The sequence below is a fragment of the Triturus cristatus genome, chromosome 6 (assembly GCF_964204655.1).
Source record: "Triturus cristatus chromosome 6, aTriCri1.1, whole genome shotgun sequence".
NCBI classification, from domain to species: Eukaryota; Metazoa; Chordata; class Amphibia; order Caudata; family Salamandridae; genus Triturus; species Triturus cristatus.
The window spans coordinates 118,300,837-118,322,717 of NC_140589.1; the positions used below are offsets into that span (position 1 = coordinate 118,300,837).

At 51.3% G+C, this 21,881-nt stretch overlaps 1 protein-coding gene across 3 annotated transcripts in view; it reads right to left on the minus strand.

Annotated features, from left to right (window-relative positions):
* Nucleotides 1–583: 583 nt before the first annotated feature.
* Nucleotides 584–21,881, minus strand: part of LOC146816485 (exportin-5-like) — an 819,517-nt gene continuing 798,219 nt past the window's right edge. For all 3 annotated transcript variants that reach the window (XM_085610334.1, XM_085610332.1, XM_085610333.1), the window contains exon 32: nucleotides 584–3,659. In XM_085610334.1, coding sequence (XP_085466460.1) covers nucleotides 3,504–3,659 — 156 coding nt within the window. In that variant the 3' untranslated portion in view covers nucleotides 584–3,503. The remainder of the gene's footprint in view (nucleotides 3,660–21,881) is intronic.

Below are 21,881 nucleotides of genomic sequence, written 5' to 3' on the forward strand. Positions count from 1 at the left end.
GAACTCCAACGCACAAAAGTCTGGACACTGATCTCTACAGGGGAGAACAGATTGAGCCAGGGTTCTCCCTATCACTGGAAGATGTCCTGTGCCACCACAGAGTAACTTTCATTTGTGATTAGCTAGAGAGCCGAGTTATCCCACACTGGATTTTAACAATCCTGCCAGGTGTTGGCCAAACAGGAAGCTGCCCTAAACGTTCAGCCATTTCCAGAGATGCAGAGCTTCTTGGCACAGGACCAATGACCCGACTCCTCCCGGATTGTCGCAATACCACCTGGCAGTCGTGTTGTCTGTGAGAACCTGCACCCATTCCCCCTTGAGAGTTTGGTAAACACCTTTTATTTCATACTTGATCCTATGAACCATCTCTACATTATATGAACATTATTGGCAAAATTAATGCACTTTTTGCATAACTAAATATCCTGCAGAAGAGCTCCTTTACATCACTATTGCCGAGGAAGCCCAAGGTTACACTTCCCCCATAGGGACCACCTTTATGATAATAATTGTCCGACACAGGTCTTCGAGTTACTGGGTTCCCCTTTTCTCGAATACCAAATGCAAAAATAAGCATTCATTAGCCAATAAGAAACAAATACTTTATTCAAGTTCAGTTACTGACTAAATTAGCAGAGTTAACATTCTAAGCACAAATATCTTTTTAAAAAGAATATAAAAAAAATATATAATTTCTAATTCATGGAATCACAGATTATTAAAAAAAAAAATATCACCAGCACAATAAATACGTTGGCAAACGGCTTCTGTTCTTCAGACTTAATTAAAATGATAGCGAGTGAGTAATGAGAAGAGAAGGACTCCTAAAACATGACAGCGTTACAAGATTACACAGATCATGCCCATGTCATCACAGAGAGGGCTGATATATACTGCATTAAACAGACATGAGGAGCATTCCACGTATATTCAGGAAATAATTCCATTCACTCAGCATTTTACTCTGAGCCTCACAAAGGATATTTTTTGCTGACATGTCTCACTGGAAATACCCTTCAAATCCCTTACTTCGCTCTCACTGCTTTGCCAACAAGATGCCAGGTCACATGGTTTACTAATAGCTTAAATGAAGAAACTGGCATCAGAAATATACTTTGGAAGTATGTCCTTAGTGTCCTAGACTCTGGCACGGTATCAGACCAGCCCATGAGAAACGGGGCATGTTAGGATGGCTGGAGGAGGACAATTGTTTATCAGTTCTGATGCATCCGATCCCACTGCTGTCTTTCCGGTTTAAACAAGAAAGTAAGCACAGCAAACGTTTAGGGAGCCCAGAAACACCCCAGGCAGGATAAAAGGCAACATTCTCCCACCCCAAGTAGTGTACACACACAATCAAAAGTCTACAAGCTTTTGTCTGCATTACATTAGTATGTACACAATGATGTACACTAATCAAAATGTGGGTAATCTGAAATCCTTCCCTCCTCGTGAACACTTATTTGTCTTCAGAGAAACTGATGCCATCAATAATTCTACTTGGATTAATTCGAAACACGTATGTCCCGATCTATACAAATGTAACCGGAAATACATTTCATTTTATATTGGTGGACAGTGTCAAGTACTTCTTACTTTAAGGACCAAAGGTGCAAGATGAGCTTTAGAGAACGAACAGACATGACTTGACTTCCCAGACACAATAAACTGGTAAGGTCAGCACTAGGATGAAGGAAAGGGACTTTCGAGGACCGAAGGCCCCATTCCCTCCATGTCAAAGCTGGGTCACATACAAGCTGCGCTCTGCAGGCGCGCTTGACTCTCGGATGCATTTGAAGGGCCCGTCCTCGCACACATTAAATGTTCTTCCTCAGTGAGACTGTATGTTGATGTGGTGCAATGGAGGCGGTCTCCTCTGCTAGAGGAAGCCATCACTTGACCTCAGCTCCCTGCCGAGCAGCAGAGGGCGCTGCGCCTTCCATCACAGTGGATCCAGAGGCCTCGCTGAGATAGAGGCACAAAGTGTGTGCACCTGGACTGAGAAGGAGATTCAGGTCTCCTTAAACTTCGAGGGCTGAACGAGGCTTCTCAAGACTGCAAGATGTGTGCTAAAGCAGATGTGAGAGGCAATGACTCGCAGCCTTCCAGCCAAAGTGAACTATCCCTGTCCCACTCTCCTCCTTTACAGTGGTGGCACTGCCTATCTTTGGAGATGGCAGAGTCCTGTGGCATCACCAGATTGTCCCTGCTTTCATCCCAAGGAGAGACCGCTCCCTATGCCTAAAGTGGAGGCGGTCACACCAAGATGCCGCGTCCTTCAGTCCCCCTACAGGACTGTGCCTCAGCCAATAAGTTGCAACGATGATCTTGAAACAGCAGGCAATCATTTTTTGGTTTATTCGTAAAAAACCAAAAATATACAAAAGCAACCAACCAACCCTTTCAGTTAGGATGTATCGAATATTGTGCTTGGTCTGGCAAGTTTAGCCAGATAGAATACTGAACACAGTCCAAGGCTGCACACACCACAGGCTTCATTGCTACGGGACGGTCAGCAGCGGATGTCCGAGAGGGCCCGGTTTTCATGTTAGTCTTGATTTCCAGCTCAGGAGTGAATATCAGCAGAACAGATGTGTGGAGGTCAAAGAAGGGAAAGGAATTAAACATTTCACGCTGAAAGAGCTTTACAGATCTTTTCTAGTTCTTCTGCAGTATTTTATGCCAGGGTGCCCACTATATAATGGCGTACCAAGAATGCAGTCTTATAAGTGGCTCTGAAAATAGATGTACCCATCACTACTCTTGCATTAACTTTGTGCAACAGAAAAGAACGCCTTCCTGTTAGCCAATCAAAGTTCACAAACTGATCACAGCCAGTGCCTAGCAATATACTACTGACCATTCAAGATAGATAGTCTGATGAGGTTAACAGCTGCATGGATGACATTTTTATTTTTCTATCCAGAAAAATAAGGAATGTGACAAAAAAAAGGGTAGGCGCATCACATAAGGAACCAGAAGACTACTTACTGCAACCCTTTGCAAGATAAATCACTAGGTTTCTGAACTCGAGACAAACTAGGATGCTATGATCTGTACATGACAATCATCATATTCGTAGACTACCCAACATTATAAATGTTAATAAGTTCCCTGATGTGACTGCCCCTCAGTCATGAGTCTGCAAATACCACTGGTAAAAGTATTACTTTAACAGATCAAAAAGGCCTTCAGTGGGAAATAATCTGCTGCCCTGACTCTGGAATTGCAGGCAAGAGAAACACATTTACTATGACAAAAATCCTATGTCACACTACTCCAGAAAAACTGGCTGAAGGATTTCAAAAAAGATGGCACAGGATACAAAAATAAAGCTGCCCTTGGCGTTTGAGATAGCTTCAATCTGCAACCAGGGAGAAGGTGCTTGTAGTCCGAATGTACAAAACACTTAAGTAGAGTTTTCTTTAGAGGGAACATATATAGGAATAGGAAAGTGGGTGGGCCACCAAAACTCCAAGTCTCTGAATCGTGTGCTGATTTTAGGGCTCAAAGAGATTAGTGAGGACGCTCTCATCCTCCTCAGTGGACACCAAGGGTTGATCCACTTCCAGCTCCTGGACAGACTTCAGCTTCCGCAGAAGGGAGGGCAGGTTCTTGATGTGGACCTCTTTGCGGAACTGTTCACCAAGTGGCTTCTGCAAACCAGAAGAAAGGACACATTACTTTCTTCAAGAGAATCTTAGCCACAGTTTACTTACACAATATTCTTTTAACTTGAAAACAGTTTGTTTTTCTGAAGCTATTATAGCAACCACCGTTACAAAGAACAATAGAATAACCGACAGTACATACACTAACATTTATTTTGTGATTAAACATTCACTTATATTCGGTGACACTATTCCTTTTGGATACTCTACTTAATCACAGATTGCTCACCTCCATCCCCAAGCACCAGGCTGAATCTGTTGATTTTTCTCTGCATTACTCCCAGGCGCAGGTAGGTGGTGCAGTGAGGCTCCGTGTTGGCTTTGAAGATATGATGCCAGAGCCGCATATATGCACCACCTATGTGTGCTTCCATTCTCGACTAGGTCTACTCAGTTGAATGCAGGGCTTATTAACTGATCAGATAGGACAGTGTGCAGATCTCCAAGGTGGAATATTTTTATGGATGGTGAAAAGAGTCCATTCCACATAGTGTTACCAATAAAAAGTAACTTCTGATGAATACTTCTAATCAGAGATTCCTCACGTTGTGGATAGATACCAAAGCAATACCTTCCCAGGTGCATGGTATGTGGAATGGCTCAAACCTGGAAATCCTGCAGAGCCGATTGAGCCAAGTGTCCTTTCCGCTGGTCCTGGCTATCAAGGCAGTAGTGGTTCAAGGATGTGTGGAGTGACACCCATTTTGCAGCCTGACAGATGTCTAGAACAGGCATTCCGTGTTCCAACAGGGTGGTAGCAGGATAAGTTACTTACCTGTAATCCTAGTTCTCTTCCAGGGGTATCCTCATCAAAGTCATAAGCACTGAATATTCCCGCCCATGTGCGGGGACCCCGGAAATAATAAAAACTATATATGGAAAACATATATACACAGCTCTATATCTATATATATACATATATCATTTTTTCTCATACCAATGCAGCTCCCATCTAGGAGGCTAAAGAACAAGTTACTTACCTTCGGTAACGATGTATCTGTAAGAAACATTAGTTAAGATTCCTCACCTTAGAATATCCCCAGGCGTCAGACTGGATCCGGAAGATTTTTCGTCAGCAATACCCCTTGCGCGTCGCTAGGCGTCGTCTGCGGCTCCGCGTCCGTCGTCGGCGTCGTGCGCCGGAATGACGTCGGAGTACTTAGACGCCGCCCTCGCGCGCTGACGTCAGTTCTTGTACATAGCTTTCCGCGCCAGGAACGCAGAGCCATGCAAAGACCGACACTGGTGCCAAAAATAAAATCTAGGGGCCTGAAAAGGATAACCTTAACCCTAGATGTCAGTTCGCAGAACGGGGAGGATGGGTGGGTCGGTGAGGAATCTAACTAACTAATGTTTCTTACAGATACATCGTTACCGAAGGTAAGTAACTTGTTCATCTGAAAGAAACACGTTAGTTAGATTCCTCACCTTAGAATAGATACCCAAGCAATACCATCCCCGGTGGTGGGTCTGCGAACCAAGATCACACCAGAAAGTCCTGGAGTACAGAACGGCCAAAGAAGCCATCCCTCCGGACTTGGCTGTCAAGGCAATAATGCCTGGCAAACGTGTGTAGCGAAGCCCACGTCGCCGCCTGACAGATGTCCTGCAAAGGGACACCCCGTCCCAAAGCAGTAGTAGCCGCTGTGGCCCGAGTGGAATGGGCGCGCAGCCCAACAGGAGGGTCCTTTTTTGCCAAGGAGTAACAAATTTTGATGCACAAAACGACCCACCGAGAGATGGTCCGTTTGTGCACAGCTTTCCCCTTCTTAGCACCCACGTATCCAACGAAAAGTTGGTCGTCCACCCGGAACTGCTTAGTGCGGTTCAAATAAAAGGAGAGCGTACGTTTTGGGTCCAGACGGTGGAGCCTCTCTTCCTCTTTGGAAGGATGCGGAGGCGGAAAGAAGGTGGGCAAGGTGACAGACTGCCCAAGATGAAATGGAGTCACCACTTTCGGAAGAAAGGAGGGACGAGGCCGAAGGACAACCTTGTCCGGATGAACAGAGAGAAAAGAAGGGTTTGAAGATAAAGCCTGGAGCTCACTCACCCGTCTAGCCGAGGTGATGGCTACCAGAAAAGCAGTCTTAAGCGTCAGCAGACGAAGAGGACAATTATGAAGAGGCTCAAAGGGAGCGCACATTAGAAATGTGAGAACAAGATTCAAGTCCCACTGAGGCATTACAAAAGGGACAGGAGGGAACGTGTGAGTAATGCTTTTTAGAAAGCGTGTAACTACAGGGGACTTGAAAAGAGAAGGCTGATCAGGAAGCCGCAAGAAGGCAGAGATGGCAGCAAGATAACCTTTCAGGGTGCCCAGGGCAGAGCCCAGCCGGGCCAAAGAAAGAAGAAACAGTAGAACCTCAGAAAGAGGGGCGGAAAGGGGATCCACAGCCTTTGCTGTGCACCATGCCACAAATTTGTTCCACCGGCAGGCGTATACCGTCTTTGTGGAGGGACGCCTGGCTGCCAGAATGATATCACAGACTTCAGGAGGCAAGTCAAATGGCATCAACTGCCGCCGCTCAATCTCCACGCATGGAGGTGGAGGCTGGACAGGTTCGGGTGGAGGACCGTCCCCTGCTGCTGCGACAGAAGATCCTCCCGAAGGGGCAGACGTATCGGAGGATCGGTCAACATACTGAGTAGCTCGGGATACCAGTACCTTCGTACCCAATCCGGAGCCACCAAGATGACTTGGGTCCGGTCGTGCCTGATCTTCTTCAGCACTCTGGGCAGAAGTGGTATAGGCGGAAAGGCGTACAACAGACCGCAACTCCACTCGTGACGAAAAGCGTCGCCGAGCGAGTGCCACCTTGGAAATTCCAACGCGCAGAACTGCTGACATTGCGCGTTCTCTTCGGTGGCGAATAGATCTAACCAAGGCTCTCCCCACTGCTGAAAGAGACCTTGCGCCACTTCGGAGTTCAGACGCCATTCGTGATCCATCATGCACCGGCGGCTGAGTTCGTCTGCTCTGGCGTTCAGAGAGCCCGCCAGATGTTGAACCACTAGGGTGACGCCCTGGTGTTCCAGCCACGTCCAGAGGCGCAGAGCCTCCTGACAAAGGGTCCACGACCCCACCCCGCCCTGTTTGTTGCAATACCACATGGCGGTGGTGTTGTCCATGAACACCTGCACGACACTGCCCCTGACAGAGGGAAGGAAGGCTTTCAGTGCAAGTCAGATCGCTCTCAACTCCAACAGGTTGATGTGGAGACGAGACTCCGCCGGAGACCAGAGGCCTCTGATCTCCGCCTCTCCCATATGGCCACCCCATCCCAGGAGGGACGCATCCGTCACTACGACATGCTCCGGTTGGGGAAGAGAGAGGCTTCTGCCCATGACCCAATCGCGGTCCGTGAGCCACCACTGCAACTGCTGTGCAGTGCCCTCCGAGATCAAGACATGGTCGGACAGGTTGCCGTGATGCTGGGCCCACTGAAACTTCAGGTCCCACTGCAGAGCCCGCATGCGCCGCCTGGCGTGATGCACTAGTAGGATGCAGGAGGCCATCAGCCCCAGAAGCCGCAACACTAGCCTGACCGAAAGCCAGGATAGAGGCCGAAAGATGGGAATCAGGGCCTGAATATCCCGGACCCGCTGTTCCGGTGGATAGACCCGGAACTGAGCCGAATCGAGAACTGCTCCGTTGAAGAGGAGCGTCGTAGAGGGACTCAAGTGTGACTTCGGCACGTTGATGGAAAATCCCAGCAAATGCAAGAGATCCGCCGTAGTCTGGAGGTGGGAGACGACTGTCTGGGGCGAGCCCGCCTTCAACAACCAGTCGTCGAGATAGGGGAAGACTGGAACCCCTGATCTGCGCAGATGAGCTGCGACCACCGCCATCACTTTCGTGAACACCCGAGGGGCACTGGTGAGGCCGAAGGGGAGCACGGTAAACTGAAAGTGCTCTTGGCCCACCGTGAACCGCAGGCAACGCCGGTGGGCCGGCAGGACGGGGATGTGGAAATATGCGTCCTGCAAGTCCAACGCTACCATCCAGTCTCCAGGGTCTAGGGCAGCTAAAACCTGAGCCAAAGTTAACATCTTGAACCTCTCCTTCCGGAGGAAGGCATTGACGTCCCGGAGGTCCAAGATAGGGAGTAGGCCCCCTTTGCCCTTCTTGGGAACCAGAAAGTAGTGGGAATAACAACCACGACCTACTTCTGGGCTCGGAACGCGCTCGACGGCCCCCTTGGCCAAGAGGGCCGAAACTTCCTCGTGGAGAAGATTCAAATGATCCCCCGAGATACGGTGGTTCTGCGGTTGGCATGGCTGGAGGGGTCGTCTCGAAGGGGAGGGAGTAGCCCCTTCGGACGATTTGCAGCACCCACCTGTCCGATGTGATGGACCACCAGTGGAGGAGGTGATGGCGAACTCTGCCGCCCACTGGCGTGGAATGGGCCTGAAAGCTCGGACTAGGAAGGCTTTGAGGGGGATGCTGCCGGGGTGGATGTGGGCTGACCTAGTCGTCCTCCAGAGCCGCCTCGGCGGAAACCACGTCCGCGACCGCACGCAGGTTGGTTCTGCGGCTGGTGGCTAGGCGCACGTGAGGAGGCACCCCTTCCTTGGCCACGAAAGGGGCGAAAGGCGGAAGTTTGCGACCGCGGGGCCGAGAGGCCCAAGGACTTGGCCGTAGCCCGGGAGTCCTTAAAGCGATTTAGCGCACTGCCCGCTTTCTCGCCAAAAAGGCGAGTGCCATCAAAGGGCATGTCCATGAGAGTGCTCTGGACATCGCCCGAAAATGACGTGGACCGCAGCCAGGCGTGACGTCTAAGCGCCACTGTGGTAGAAATGGCCCTACCCAGCGAGTCCGTGGTGTCAAGCCCACATCGTATAGCATGTCGCGCGGCATCCCTCCCATCGGCCAGAGCCTGGGTAAGTCGTGTCCGGACCTCCTCCGGACACAGGGGCAGCGCGTCCTCCACCGCATCCCACAGAGAGTGGGAATAACGGTCCAAGAGACAAGCGGTGTTCAAAGACCGCAGACCCAAACTAAGGGAGGAGAACAGCTTCTTGCCAAACTGTTCTAGTCTCTTGGAATCCCGGTCCGGCGGGGCGGTCGGGAAAGAGGATTGGGAGGTGGAGGCCTGGATAACCAGGCTCTCAGGGGTAGGGTGTTGGGACAGAAAACTGGGGTCGCCCGGAGCAGGGCGGTGGCGCCTGGCGACGTTCCTGTCCACAGGAGGGACTGTGGAGGGCTTGGACCAGGTGCCCTGCAGAACGTCAATGAGGGCCTCATTGAATTGCAGCAGAGGCTCAGTGGAGCTTGCTGCAGACTGAAGCACCTCAGTGAGGCCTTGCGCAGCACCACAGAGAAAGCAGCGCCCTCCTCCGAAGCCACAGTCGGAGGAGAGACGAATCCAGTGTCTGGAGAGGTATCCAGGCCACTGGCCTCCCCCAGTTCATCTGCCCAGTCCTGTGACATTTGAGTCTGAGCGGCCATAGGATCCTCAGATCCCTCCCAGTTGTCCCCATCATCCGATTCCTGGTATACAGGAGGAAGGTACGGAGCCGGACGGTAGACATAGTGCGTCTCTAGCGGCGCCGAACGCGGCGTCCATCGACGCCGTAGCGGCGCCGGGTCCGGAGTGGGACTGAACTGGGGCCCGACGTCGAGCGGAGTCGACGTCGGCGTCGGGGGTGGTACCGGTGTCGACGCAGGTGGAGGAGGCGTGACGAGGTCGACCGGCGTCGGCAGGGACTCGGGAACGGGTCCCTCGGGCGCTTGCGGCGTCGAGGCCGGAGCCGTCGACGGCGCCGGGGCCGGAGCCACCGGCAGGCAAGGCAGCCCTGTCGGGTCCGCGGGGCCCGAAGGCGCGCCAGCGGGCGTCGACGGCGGGGCCAGGCTCCTCATGGCCGAGAGGAAGGCACTGACCTCCGCCGGCGTCGTGTCAGTCCCAGGGACCGGCGGGTATGGGGACGTGCGCGGCGCCTGCGGCTCCGCCGCAGCCGCGGGGGTGGAACCACCCCGACCCTCGGCCGAGTCGCGCGACCGGCGAGGGGAGTCCGAAGAGCGGTGTCGCCTCTTGGACTTCTTGGAATGCTTCGACTTACCTGAAGACTTGGATCCCGACGACCGATGGTGACGTCGGCTGCGGCTCCGCGACCGATCCTTGGACCTCCTCCTGGACCGGGATCGAGCGGCACGCGGAGCCGAGTGGCGGAGCTCGAGAAGCTTACGGGACCGCTCCCGTCTAGCTTTCGAGGTCAGGGCCTTGCAGTCGGAACACGACTCCGCGTCGTGGTCGAGGCCCAAGCAGTAAAGGCACCGGCGGTGATGGTCCGTAACCGACATCAGGCGGCTACAGTCAGCACAGGCTTTAAAACCAGGCATCCTACCGGCACCGGAGTCGATTGACAAGATCAAAAAAGATTGAAAAAGTTAGTCAAAAAGTGACTAAAGGGGTAGCTCTCCCGGATCTGCGCTTACTGGCGCGGAAAAAAGAAGAACTGATGTCAGCGCGCGAGGGCGGCGTCTAAGTACTCCGACGACGTCATTCCGGCGCACGACGCCGACGACGGACGCGGAGCCGCAGACGACGCCTAGCGACGCGCAAGGGGTATTGCTGACGAAAAATCTTCCGGATCCAGTCTGACGCCTGGGGATATTCTAAGGTGAGGAATCTAACTAACGTGTTTCTTTCAGATCAATGTAATAACACACATGGCTGCATTTGCAAATATATAAAAACACAAGAGGGCAAGTAGCACTTTAAATATGTTTTTAATGAGTAAAACTCACGAAGAAAGAACTCTGTAAATAAAGCAGAGATTGTTAGCCTACAGGCTGCATTGTAAACCAATAACATAGAAAATGAAAGCATTTCCTTACAAAAACTGGCACCGTGCCTTTAAGGCAGCCATGACCCCTAGCTTCCCATCATGCCTCAGGGGTGACAGTTAGGTCAGTTCTTTGCGTAACCCTGAAGAACAGGGCCCAAAGATACTCTTTAACCATGAAGACAATCTCATTTGCCTGGGGAGGTGGGTGGGTTGCTTATGACTTTGATGAGGATACCCCTGGAAGAGAACTAGGATTACAGGTAAGTAACTTATCCTTCTCTTCCAGGGGATCCTCATCAATAGTCATAAGCACTGAATAGAATAGCAAGCCCATCTTCCAACTGCAGGCAAATGAGAAACAAAATGATCAAATTAACAACAACTGAAAAATCAGCTGTTAAACAGATTCCTCAAGGAGGCTTGGCCTATTTGAGTGTCCGCTCTAGTATCGGAGTCAAGACAGTAATGCCTTGTAAACGTATGCACTGATCTCCATGTGGCTGCTTTACAGATCTCGGAGAGCGGTACATTGAGAAAAGCAGTCGTAGCCGCTTTTTCTCTTGTGGAATGAGCTTTTGGAGTGGTCAAGAGAGGCTTTTGCGCTAACTGGTAAGCCAATTTGATGCGTGAGACTATTCATCTGGAGATGGACCGCTTTGATGCTGGAAAACCTGTTCTGATCGAACCATAATTAATAAATAGGTGATCAGACTTCCTCAATGGCTTCGACCTGTCCAGATAAAACTTCAAAACCCTTTTAAGGTCTAACGAATGTAGAGCCCTCTCGGCTGGAGTGGAGGAATTGGGAAAAAAGGGCGGAAGAGAAATAGTTTGATTTACATGAAAATCAGACGCCACCTTCGGAAGGAAGGAAGGAAGGATGTGTTCTGAGGACTACCCTATTGAGATGGAAGACCAAGTAGGGTTCTTTTGAACAGAGGGCCTGTATCTCACTCACCCTTCGAGCTGAGGTGATCGCCACTAAGAAAGCTACCTTCCACGTAAGGTGCTGCAAGGTTGCCTTGTGTATAGGCTCAGAGGGTGGACCTATTAGTTCAAATTCAGCTCCCAAGGAGGTCGGACTGGAGAGTAGACCTTCTTAAGACCCTGCAGGAAATCCTTCACCACCTGTAACTGAAAGAACGAGGGTTGAGAAAGGGAACGCCTGTATGCCGTAATGGCAGCTAGGTGCACCTTAATGGACGAGAATTTCAAACCTGCTCTGGCTAGGTGTAGCAAATAGGGCAAAACTACCTCCTCCTGCCCTTTGGCGGGACTACAATTATTTTGCACACACCATATGTAAAACCGTTTCCATTTGCAAGCATAAGAGTGCCTTGTAGAAGGTCCCCTTGCCTCTTTCAATATGGTCATGCAGTCCTTTGAAAGACCTAAATGTCCATACTGCAGGACCTCAGGAGCCATGCTGCCAAGTTCAGCGATGGAAGGTTGAGGTGATGAATCCTCCCGTTCATCTTGGACAGCAGGTCCGGTCTGCACGGCAGCCTCTTGTGTGGACATACTGACAGATGCAGAATGTCCAGGTACCACCACTGCCTCGGCCAGTCCGGAGCAATCATTATCATTGTAGTGTCCAAATGTGACAACTTCGAGATGAGAGGCTGGGGTGGAAAGGCGTACACAAATGCCCAGGGCCAGTCGATCAAAAGGGCATTCCCCTTCGATTCTGGCCGGTAGTACCTTGAGGCCAAGTCTTGGCATTTTGTGTTTTTGTCGTCCGCGAACAAATCTATGCTTGGACGGCCCCACGCCTGGAAAATGTCGTCTACCACCTCGTCGTTGAGAACCCAGTCTTTCTGTTCCTCGAAGTGGCGACTGAGGGCATCTGCTTGAAAATTCTGCTCTCCCAGCAGGTGAACTGCTGTGATGGATAGATTCCTCACCAGAAGCCAGTGCCAAAGGGTCTGTGCCTCCAAAGAGAGGGTCCTCAAGCGAGTTCCTCCGTTTGTTCAGGTAGTACATGGTGGTGATATTGTCCGTTTGTACTAGGATGGAACTCGCCTGAATCGAAGGGAGGAAAACCTTGAGAGCCAGAAGAACAGCCCTTAGCTCCAGCATGTTTATGTGGTACAACTGCCCTTTTGAGGACCATAAGCCTTGCGTCTGGAGAGGCCCCATGTGGGCTCCCCATCCTTGCAGGGAAGCGTCTGTGATCAGAGTCTGAGAGGGAGGAGTTTGATGGAACAGTACTCCTACTCTCAAGTGGTCCTTCATCCACCACAGAATGGATGCTCTGGCTGCGTGTGATAGACAGATTTTATCTTCCCAGCAAGACGACCATTGATCCCATTTATCCTCCAGATCCTGCTGTAGAGGACGCTTTTTTAATCTGGCATTGGGCACCAGAAAAATGCAGGATGCCATCGATCCTAGCAGGGAGGCGATCTGACGCACCGAAGACAGGTTGCTCTTTAAAATCTGTCTGCCTTTCTGACTGATTGTCTCTCCCCCGAAGGAAACACTTTTCCTTGCTCGGAATCTATCAACACCCCCAGGTAGTGGATTCTTTGTGTGGGTTGCTGTGTCGACTTCTCGAAGTTCAGATGTAGGCCCAGTTTTTGACAAAGCCCTAGGCACTGCTGTAAATGGTTCCTCACACTCTGGGGAGAGGGGCCTTTCAGCAACCAGTCATCCAGGTAAGGGTAGACGAAGATGCCTCTGCGTCGCAGAGCAGCTGTCACTACTGCCATACACTTCGTAAACACCCGGGAAGCTGACTTCAGCCCAAAGGGCAGTACTTTGAACTGATAGTGGGACGATCCGACTATGAATCCGATATTGCCGGTGATGCCGATTTATTGGTACATGAAAATAGGCATCTTGCAAATCCAGCAAACACATCCAATCCCCCATGCGGATATGAGGATATATTTGGTGGAGACCCAACATGCAACATTTTTCTCTTTTGATGGACTTGTTGAGTGCTCGCAGATCCAGAATGGGTCTGCACTCCGACTTTTGACCTTTCTTCTTTACCAGGATGTATCTGGAATAAACTCCTCGACCTCTTTGGGATCGTGGAACCTTCTCTATGGCAGATTTTTGGAGAACGATGCCCACTTCCCTCTGCAGCATGTTGATCTGGTAGCAGGATGACGGTACCGGAGGGATTGAGGGAGGACGACGTCGAAAACGTAGAGAGTACCCATTCTGCAGCGTAGGTAACATCCACTGGTCCTTCGTGATATCTCGCCACTCTTGCAAGTGATTCACAACACTTCCTCCTACTGGAGTGGTGAATGGTAATGGAGGAAGCGGGCACTAATTGTTTAGCTGGAGCTTTCGTAGATGTAGAGGACTTGTTGGATCGCCAGCCTTGATATTGTGATTTCTGCTTACCCTGTTGGTTTTGGTTCTTTTGCCAATGAGGGGTTTGAACCCTCTGCTGGAAGGAGCGGTGATCAGTGTTGCGGTAACGGCGACAAAACTTTTCTCTTTTCCAGCTCCACCGCCTTCAGGGTATCTAGCTTGGTCTTCATCCATGCCATCTCTTCATCGGTATGCGAGCCGAATAACAATGAACCGGAAAATGGCAGGTTGAGAATCCGGGATTGTTCCTCTGTCTTCAGTGATGTGAGGCGAAGCCATGAAGCTCTTCTGGCACAAATTCCGTGGGCGCAGGAATGGGCTGAAAGTGTAGCTCCATCCGCCGCAGCACGAATCACTTGGTTCGCCACCAAGCTGCCCTCCTGCAAAACCTCCTCGAAGTCGTTACGATCTTCCTGGAGTAGTTTTTCTGTAAAACGCTGGGGAGAGTCCCACAAAGCTCTATCGTAACGCCCTAATAGAGCTGACGCACTGGAGACTTTAAGCATGGATGCAGAAGTGCCACATAATTTTCTCCCCCATGAATCTTGTGTCTTGATCTCCATGTCTGGTGGTACTGTAGACGAGGAGGCCACTGCGTGGGTCTTTCTAGCCGCAGCCACAATCACAGTGTCCGGTGGTGGATCGGACTTCAAGAAGGAATTCTCGCTGGTGCGGTCTTGTGAGTGGCCGGCGTGAGAAAGATGTCCATAACCGGCTTAAGAAGACCCGGTACCAATGGAAGTAACGGCCGAGAAGACGTCTTCTGGTTCAAGGTTTTGAAAATAACCAAAGAAGTACTCTGCTGAACTGGCATAGAAACGTTCAGTTTGGTAGCCCCTCTGTAAAGCACGTCGTGGAATGTGCTCGCATCGTCCATAGGAGAGATCCTCGACGGTGGACTATCCGCAAGGGTGAGCGAATAGAGCCTTTTTGAGGAGTATGTTGAGGTGGAAGGCGTTGGAGATCTGCACCGCCTCCTTCTGCTGAGTGATCTTGATCTCCTCCTGGAGGGTGGTGCAGGAGAGCGAGTACGAGCGCTACCTCTTGGTGGAGAAAGATCTGAATCTTGTGCTAGGCGAGCCAGAGGGGACCTGTAAGCAGGACTCGGATCTCATCTAACACCTGCCACCTGCGTATGATTAGTCCAGAGGTGTAATGGTCGGTTCCATCGGGGAGAGAGATGAATTGATGGAGACCTCTCTGCTCTAGCAGGAGAACGACGTGGAGATTTCCGTCCTTCCTGAGGAGTTCTTTCTACTGGACGTTTCTGCCCAGAGGGAGAGTCCTGGCTATTTGAGGACGAAATAGCCACCTCTGGAGAACCGGACCTGGCGATGAAACGGTGGGAGTCTGCTCTCGACGTCGATGAAGGAGACTGAGAGAAGCTTACAGGGACCGACAACGACGGAGACCTCTGTCTCAACGTCGTCCGGGACGGAGATCTTTGTCTTGACGTCGATCTTCTTGTACTCGGCGGAGACATGCGCCTCGAGGGAGACCCGTGTCTCAACGTCTATCTTCTTCGCTTCGACGGAGACTCCTGCCTCGAAGTCGAGCGTATCCTTTTTGACGGAGACTCCTGTCTCAATGTTGATTTTCGTTTCTTCGACGGAGGGGTCAACCTCGACGTCGAACGTTCCTTCGACAGAGGACTTTGTCTCGACGTCGGCTGTGAAACCAACGGAGACTCCTGCCTCGATGTCGAGTTTCTTGCTGACGTCGACGTAAGCCTCTGCTTCGACGTTGTCGAGTGTACATCCAACGACCTGTGCTTCGACGTCTATCTGCGTTGAGACGCAGACGGAGACTTCGGTCTCGAAGTCGAAGATGGTGACATGTGTCTTGATGTCGATGATCTGTGTCTCTACGTCAATCGCCGCTGTAGAGTCGACGGCGGAGGATCTTGTCTCGACGCCGGACGCTTTTCTAATGCCAATGGAGATGGCCCTCGAAGCTGAAGAACTGCGCTCCTGCGCCAATGCCCTCGACGCCGATTCCGCCGCCGGTGCCTTCGGGATCAAGTCCGACGCCAAAGGAGAACATATTGGGACCTTGCTCCTCTACGTCGATCGCGGTCTCTTCTTTCTACTCACAGGAGACCTACCTCTTTCTGAGAGGCCATAAAGACGGATTCTCTCCATGTCCTTGATGGTTCTTCTAGATAACTTCCTGCAGTGTTGACAGGAGGTAGAAGAGTGAGACTCAGGGAGGCAGAGAATGCATACTTCATGTGTGTCTGACTTGGCCTTCTCTTTGCCACAGGCAGGGCAATGATCAAACAAAGAAGGCATTTTTGACAGAAAAAAACTCTTTCTGCCACAAAAAAACCACAAGAAAACGAGGTATTTTTGACAGAAAAGCCCAAAAAAGAGAGCTGTGAATCCAGGGTCCTGACAGAAGTAGCCGGAAAGAACTGACCTAACTGTCACCCCTGAGGCATGATGGGAAGCTAGGGGTCATGGCTGCCTTAAAGGCACGGTGCCAGTTTTTGTAAGGAAATGCTTTTATTTTCTATGTTATTGGTTTACAATGCAGCCTGTAGGCTAACAAGGTCTGCTTTATTTGCAGAGTTCTTTCTTCATGAGTTTTATTCATTAAAAACAGAGTTCAAGTGCTACTTATCCTCTTGTGTTTTTATATATTTGCAAATGTAGCTTTCTGTGCGTTATTACATTGTTTAGCCACCTAGATGGGAGCTGCATTGATATGATAAAAAGTGTGTGATATATATATATATATATTTTATCTACTGGCGGTCGCCAGTAGATAGTTATAGTTAGGACCTATTTTCCATAGGAAACCGCAACATTCTATTTGGAATAACTTTGGTGCCGATTGACGAATCTTCGTGAAATTTTCAAAACGTTTGGCCAGCTCCGGTCCGCTCCTATCCTGAAAGTCTCGGGATGATTCGTGTAGCGGGGGCCGAGAAAAAAAGGGGGGTCCCAAAACGTGTTTTCCCTATGCAATTTCCCATAAGACCTTTAACCGCAGCTACAGCCCGAACTGCTGAACGGAATTACACCAAACTTTGCAAAGAGGTAGTCCTTAGTTCAGACTCGTGCCTTTTGCTTAAATGGTGTAAATCCGTTCAGTAGTTCCTGAGAAAATGACATTTAAAAGTACATATATATCTAGGGCTGCGGATCCTCCCGTGCACAAGCTTTATGCTAATTGGCTGTCAACACTTCAAACCAGGAAGTGTTGGCAGCCATCTTGTGCCTTGGTAACCGAGGCACATGAAAGCAGTGAAAAAAACGCAAAAAGGGGGCAAGGTAGAAACACCCTGACCCCCTTGGCCTGCTCAGGGGGTCCCACAAGAACCCCCAAGGCCCCAAATGTTTTTTTTTTTTTTTTAAACCGCGGGATGCGCTTAGGATCCGCGCATCCCGCTGCCGGAAAGAAAAACGACGCACGGACTCCCGCGCTTCGTTTTTATTTAGCCCCCGGGAGGGCCAAGTCCCGGATGCAATATGTATATTATAATGGGCGGCCCGCCACCCCCCGGGGCTTATCTGAATTATGGGGGGGGGGGGGGGAATTCTCAGCCCTGGGGACCGCCACCCCCCGGGGCTTTAATATACAAGGGTGGGGGGATTCAAAGGCCCCCCCAAGCCCCCGGGGCTTTGTGATAATATATGCAGGGGGGCTCACTGCCCCCCGCAGCCCCGGGGGATTGCCACCCTCAGGGACTTGTTTAAAAAATAAAAAAAACCTGTGTGGGGGGGCTTGAGCCCCCCCCCACACGCCTCGGGGACCGCCACCTCCCCGGGGCACTAATTATTTAACATAGCGGGTCCGTTACAGATCCCCAAGCCCCGGGGACCACCACCTCCCGGGGCTTTAAATTAAGTGGGAGGGGGCCACGCGGCCCCCTTCCTGGAGCCAATTATGGCCCTGGGGACCACCACCCCCCAGGGCCGGCTCCTGCAGTGTCCCGGGGTGCCCACCCCGGTACACTGCTGTTTGCAATGGCAGGGCAGGAGCCTCGCGGCTCCCACCCTGCCATTGCAAACTGCATGTTAGCTGCTCCCCATATGGAAAAGCAATGCCGGCTCCCGCAGGAGGCAGGGAGCCGGCTGGGACCGTGGGGGGTTTGGGGAACCCCCCACGGTCCCAACAGAGGGCCAGCCCCGGGAGATGGGGTCCCCGGGGCTACAAGTGGCCCGGGAGGGGGGCTACGCGGCCCCCCTCCCCCATTAAAAGAATAAAAATAAAACAATGGCCGGCCCGGGGGGATGGGGTCCCCGGGGCCTTAAGTGGCCCCCCTCCATAAAAATATTTAAACATTTGGCCATGCCCCGGGGGATGGGGTCCCCGGGGCCGGAATTGGCAAATCAGTCTTGACCCTGTGCCTCGTGGGAACAGTCAAGCACAAACTGCAGAGCCAGGTCTTCCCTGAAACGGAAACAAGCATCCTGGGACCGGTTTCGGGGTAACACCCCTTATCAGCCAGGCTCGCTTGAATCTAGTGGCAAAGTGAGCAAGGGACCCACTTCTGGGCATACCCTGTCAACTTAGAGCAATCAAAGCAAACACAATAAGATGATGGACGAAGCGCTGAAACTTTTCAGACACTCACCCCCAGTCAAAGATCTGGGTTGAATCCATCATCGTTCTTTAGCTTACTTCGCCACCCCAGTTCAGACCCAGAAAGTAGAGGGAATAACAACCACAAACTACTTTTGGCGCCAGAACCTTCTCCATGGCTCTCTTGGCCAAGAGAACCATGCCTTCTTCCCGGAGCAGGGACAGACGATTCTCAGTCAGCCGGTCGTAAGATTGAGTTATGGGTGGTCTCAAAGGGGAGGGAGCAGTCCCTTTGGACGATCTGCAGCACCCACCCGTCTAATGTTAACTGCCAGTGGTGGAGGTGATGGCGGATCCTGCCACCAACTGGGCAGTCATGATCTAAAAGGGCGAGATTAGGAATGTTTGGCGGCTGAACAAGAACGCTGGCTTGCCAACCCACGAGGTTGGTAGGAACCACACCTTGGCCATGCAGAGGCTGGGAAGCGTATGCGGCTCAGTGGCTGGAATAGGGTTGGTGCAGTTAAAAGTCCCTTTTTGGCCACAAAAGGTGCGAAAGGCAGACTGGGTATGACACGGGGCAGCAAAGAGGCACAAGGAATTGGCTGAAGCCCGCAAGTCCTTAAAGTGCTCCATCGCAGAATTTGCCTGGTCTCCAGAGAGATGGGTGCCATTCAAGCGCATGTCCATAAGGGAAGCCTAGACATCCCCCGAAAAGTCAGATGGTCTCAGCCAGGTGTGGGGTCTGAGAGCCACCGTCAACGAAACCCCTTTGCCCAGTGAGTTGGTCGTGTCCAAGCCACAGCATATAGAGAACTTTGCCGCGTCTTTCTCGTCTTAACTGCTTCGGAGAGAATGGGCCTGGCCTCCTCCGGGACCTGTGGCAGCACTTGCACTACCGTCTCCCACGGCATGTGGGAGTAGAGGCCCAATAAGTGTTCACTGACCACAATGCAAGTCTGGCAGAAGAAAACATTTTCTTTCCCAAACTGTTCATCCTCTTGGATTCCCTGCCGGAGGAGCGGCAGAGAATGTGCCATAGGAAGTGGCGACTTGGACCACCAAGCTCTCCAGGGTAGGGTATTGGGTGAGGAAACTTGGCATGCAATCGTCCTATTCACAGGAGCCCCTGTGCTGGGTTTGGACCAAGTCCCCAGAAGGACGTCGGTGAGGTTTTCGTTTAACGGGAGTAGGGGTTCAGAGATGGAGACCTCCTGTGGCAGCACCTCTGTCAAGATGTTGGTCTTAACTGCCAACGAGAGCAACTGAAGGCCGAGGACCTCTGCCGCAGCACCATTGCTTATGTAGCTCCCTCTTCCTTAGCCACGTTAGGGCGAGAAAGCATTCCGGTATCTGGAGACTTATCCAGTCTACTTGCATCACCCAGGTTTCTCACACAAGTCCATATCTTGATCATAAGGCTGGTATTCTAAAGGGTTTAGCGATCCCTCCCATTCCGCCCTGAGGCCTAGCCCTTCGTAATAGGGCTCTAAAGCTCCTACCTAGGATGCAGGGGTGCTGTCGGTGCCGGTATCGGTAGACGCAGCTCTGACTCGGTGTCGGATTCAGGGATCACAATGGGGCTGGCATCGCCGGTGGGCACCAGGAGAATCCGTGTCGGCCGATGTTGGGGGAGGTCGAAGTGGCATGATTGGCGCCGGTCTGGATTCAAGACCAGATTGGGGATGGAGCTGCCGGGATGGGACCTGAAGGCGCGCCGGAGGGATCGGGCAGATCAAACATTAGACAAATGGCCTCATAAAACTCCTTAATTTGAGTTGGGGTCACTCCGGCTCCCGGAAAACTGGGGAGGCATGGAGTCGGCCGAGGCGCAGGTTATGAGGAATCAGGCCTTGAATGCCGATGTTCCTTTGTCACGTCGGCCGACAGCTGAGGAAAAGTCAAAGCCTGCTTCGACTTTTTGTGTTTTTTGTGGCTCTTACCTGAATGCCATGTCGATTTTGAGTGGGACGAAGAGGATTTCAGACTCCTTGAATGGTCCCGAGACTTTCCTCTCGAGTGAGACCATGACTTTCGCTGAATCACATGCCGGGCCGCTAGCAGCTTCAGGGACCACTCTCACAAACCTTTCAGCTCCATGGCCTGGCAGTCGGAGCAAGACTTGGAGTTGTGGTCGCGCTCCAGACGCTGCAAAAACACACGGCGCGGGTCAGTCACCAACATGACGCGGTGAAAGGCACCACAGGGTTTGAAACCGGTCTTCCTCTATAACCTCGACACACCAGGAGGAAAAAAACCTCAAAAAAGGTTGATAAAATGTCGCAAAAATCCTGTCAAAACTGACAGAGGGGTCAGCGCTGGCTGGTGCAGAAAGAAAAGAACTGACGTCAGTGCGACGAGGTGGTGCTTATATAGGTGACGCAGATGTCACTTCAGGTGTAGATGTCGCTGCTGCGTCGATTCGATCGACGCCACTTACCGGCGTGCAGGGGTACTGCTCATGAAAAATCTTCCGGATCCAGCCTGACGCCTGGGGGGCAAGAAGTCTCTGTGAGATCCGGTGTTTATAGCAGTACCATATAGATGTTAAGAATCTGCATAGTTGAACACCTAGAAAAGAATTTCTTGATCTCAAAAAGTATTTTCTGTGGACGTTGTTGAACTCCAGATTAAATTCTCAAAAAAGTTGCAAAAACTTTAACCAAGGAGTGGACGAGAGTTTGAAAAGTTAGGCAAAGTTTCTTATATGTTCAAGTAAAGGAGGAAATAGTTTATTATTATTATTATTTTTTTACACAGCTCAGGAGCCACTTTTTGACAAGGGGACATGGAGCTCGACCCTCATACAAAAGGGATGATCTGAGGGCATTTTGTGCAGAGAGGAAAATCATCATGGGAGCTAAAGCAAAGAAACCGGCTTTAATTAAGGCCCTTAGAGGAGGCTCAGAGGGCACCTCCAAACCAAAGGAATTACCCCAAGGTAGAGGGGGTGAAGAGAAGGTGGAGGACAATCACAGCCTGGTGAGAAGAGCCAGTGGGGCAGGCAGAACCGCCCACTCTCCCCAGAGGGCCCACGGTCTGGCTAGCTCTGAACATAGCCAGAGATCCACACAGGACAGCACGGCAGCCCTGGACTTAGAGGAGAGGGCCATAGATCTGGCTGAGAGATGGCTGGCCCTAGAGGTACAGAGGGCAGGCTGGGCTTGGAGCCTAGAGAAGATGGTGGTAGCAGATCTGGAGGTGCTGATGATGCCCCTGGTGCAAGGTTGCCCATAGGGCTTGTCCCTAGGTATGTTCCAGTGAATGACATTGACAAGTGGCTAGCCTCGTATGAGAGAGCTCTCAAAATTAGGAAGATGGGGGCTACAACACTGGGGGACACTTCTGTGGGAGTTAGTACCAGGGGTTGGTAGAGATAGGCTACTCACACTAGAGGAGGAGGTAAATTAATTCTACACACACACACACACGAAGGCAGCCCTCTGTTAAGGCACTAGATAGGTGGGTTAAAAGAAACTAATTGGAAACATTTGTAGGGCAATCTGTTGGTTATGGAGCACGTTTTAACCAGTTGTCATTCATGGAAGTTTCACCAGC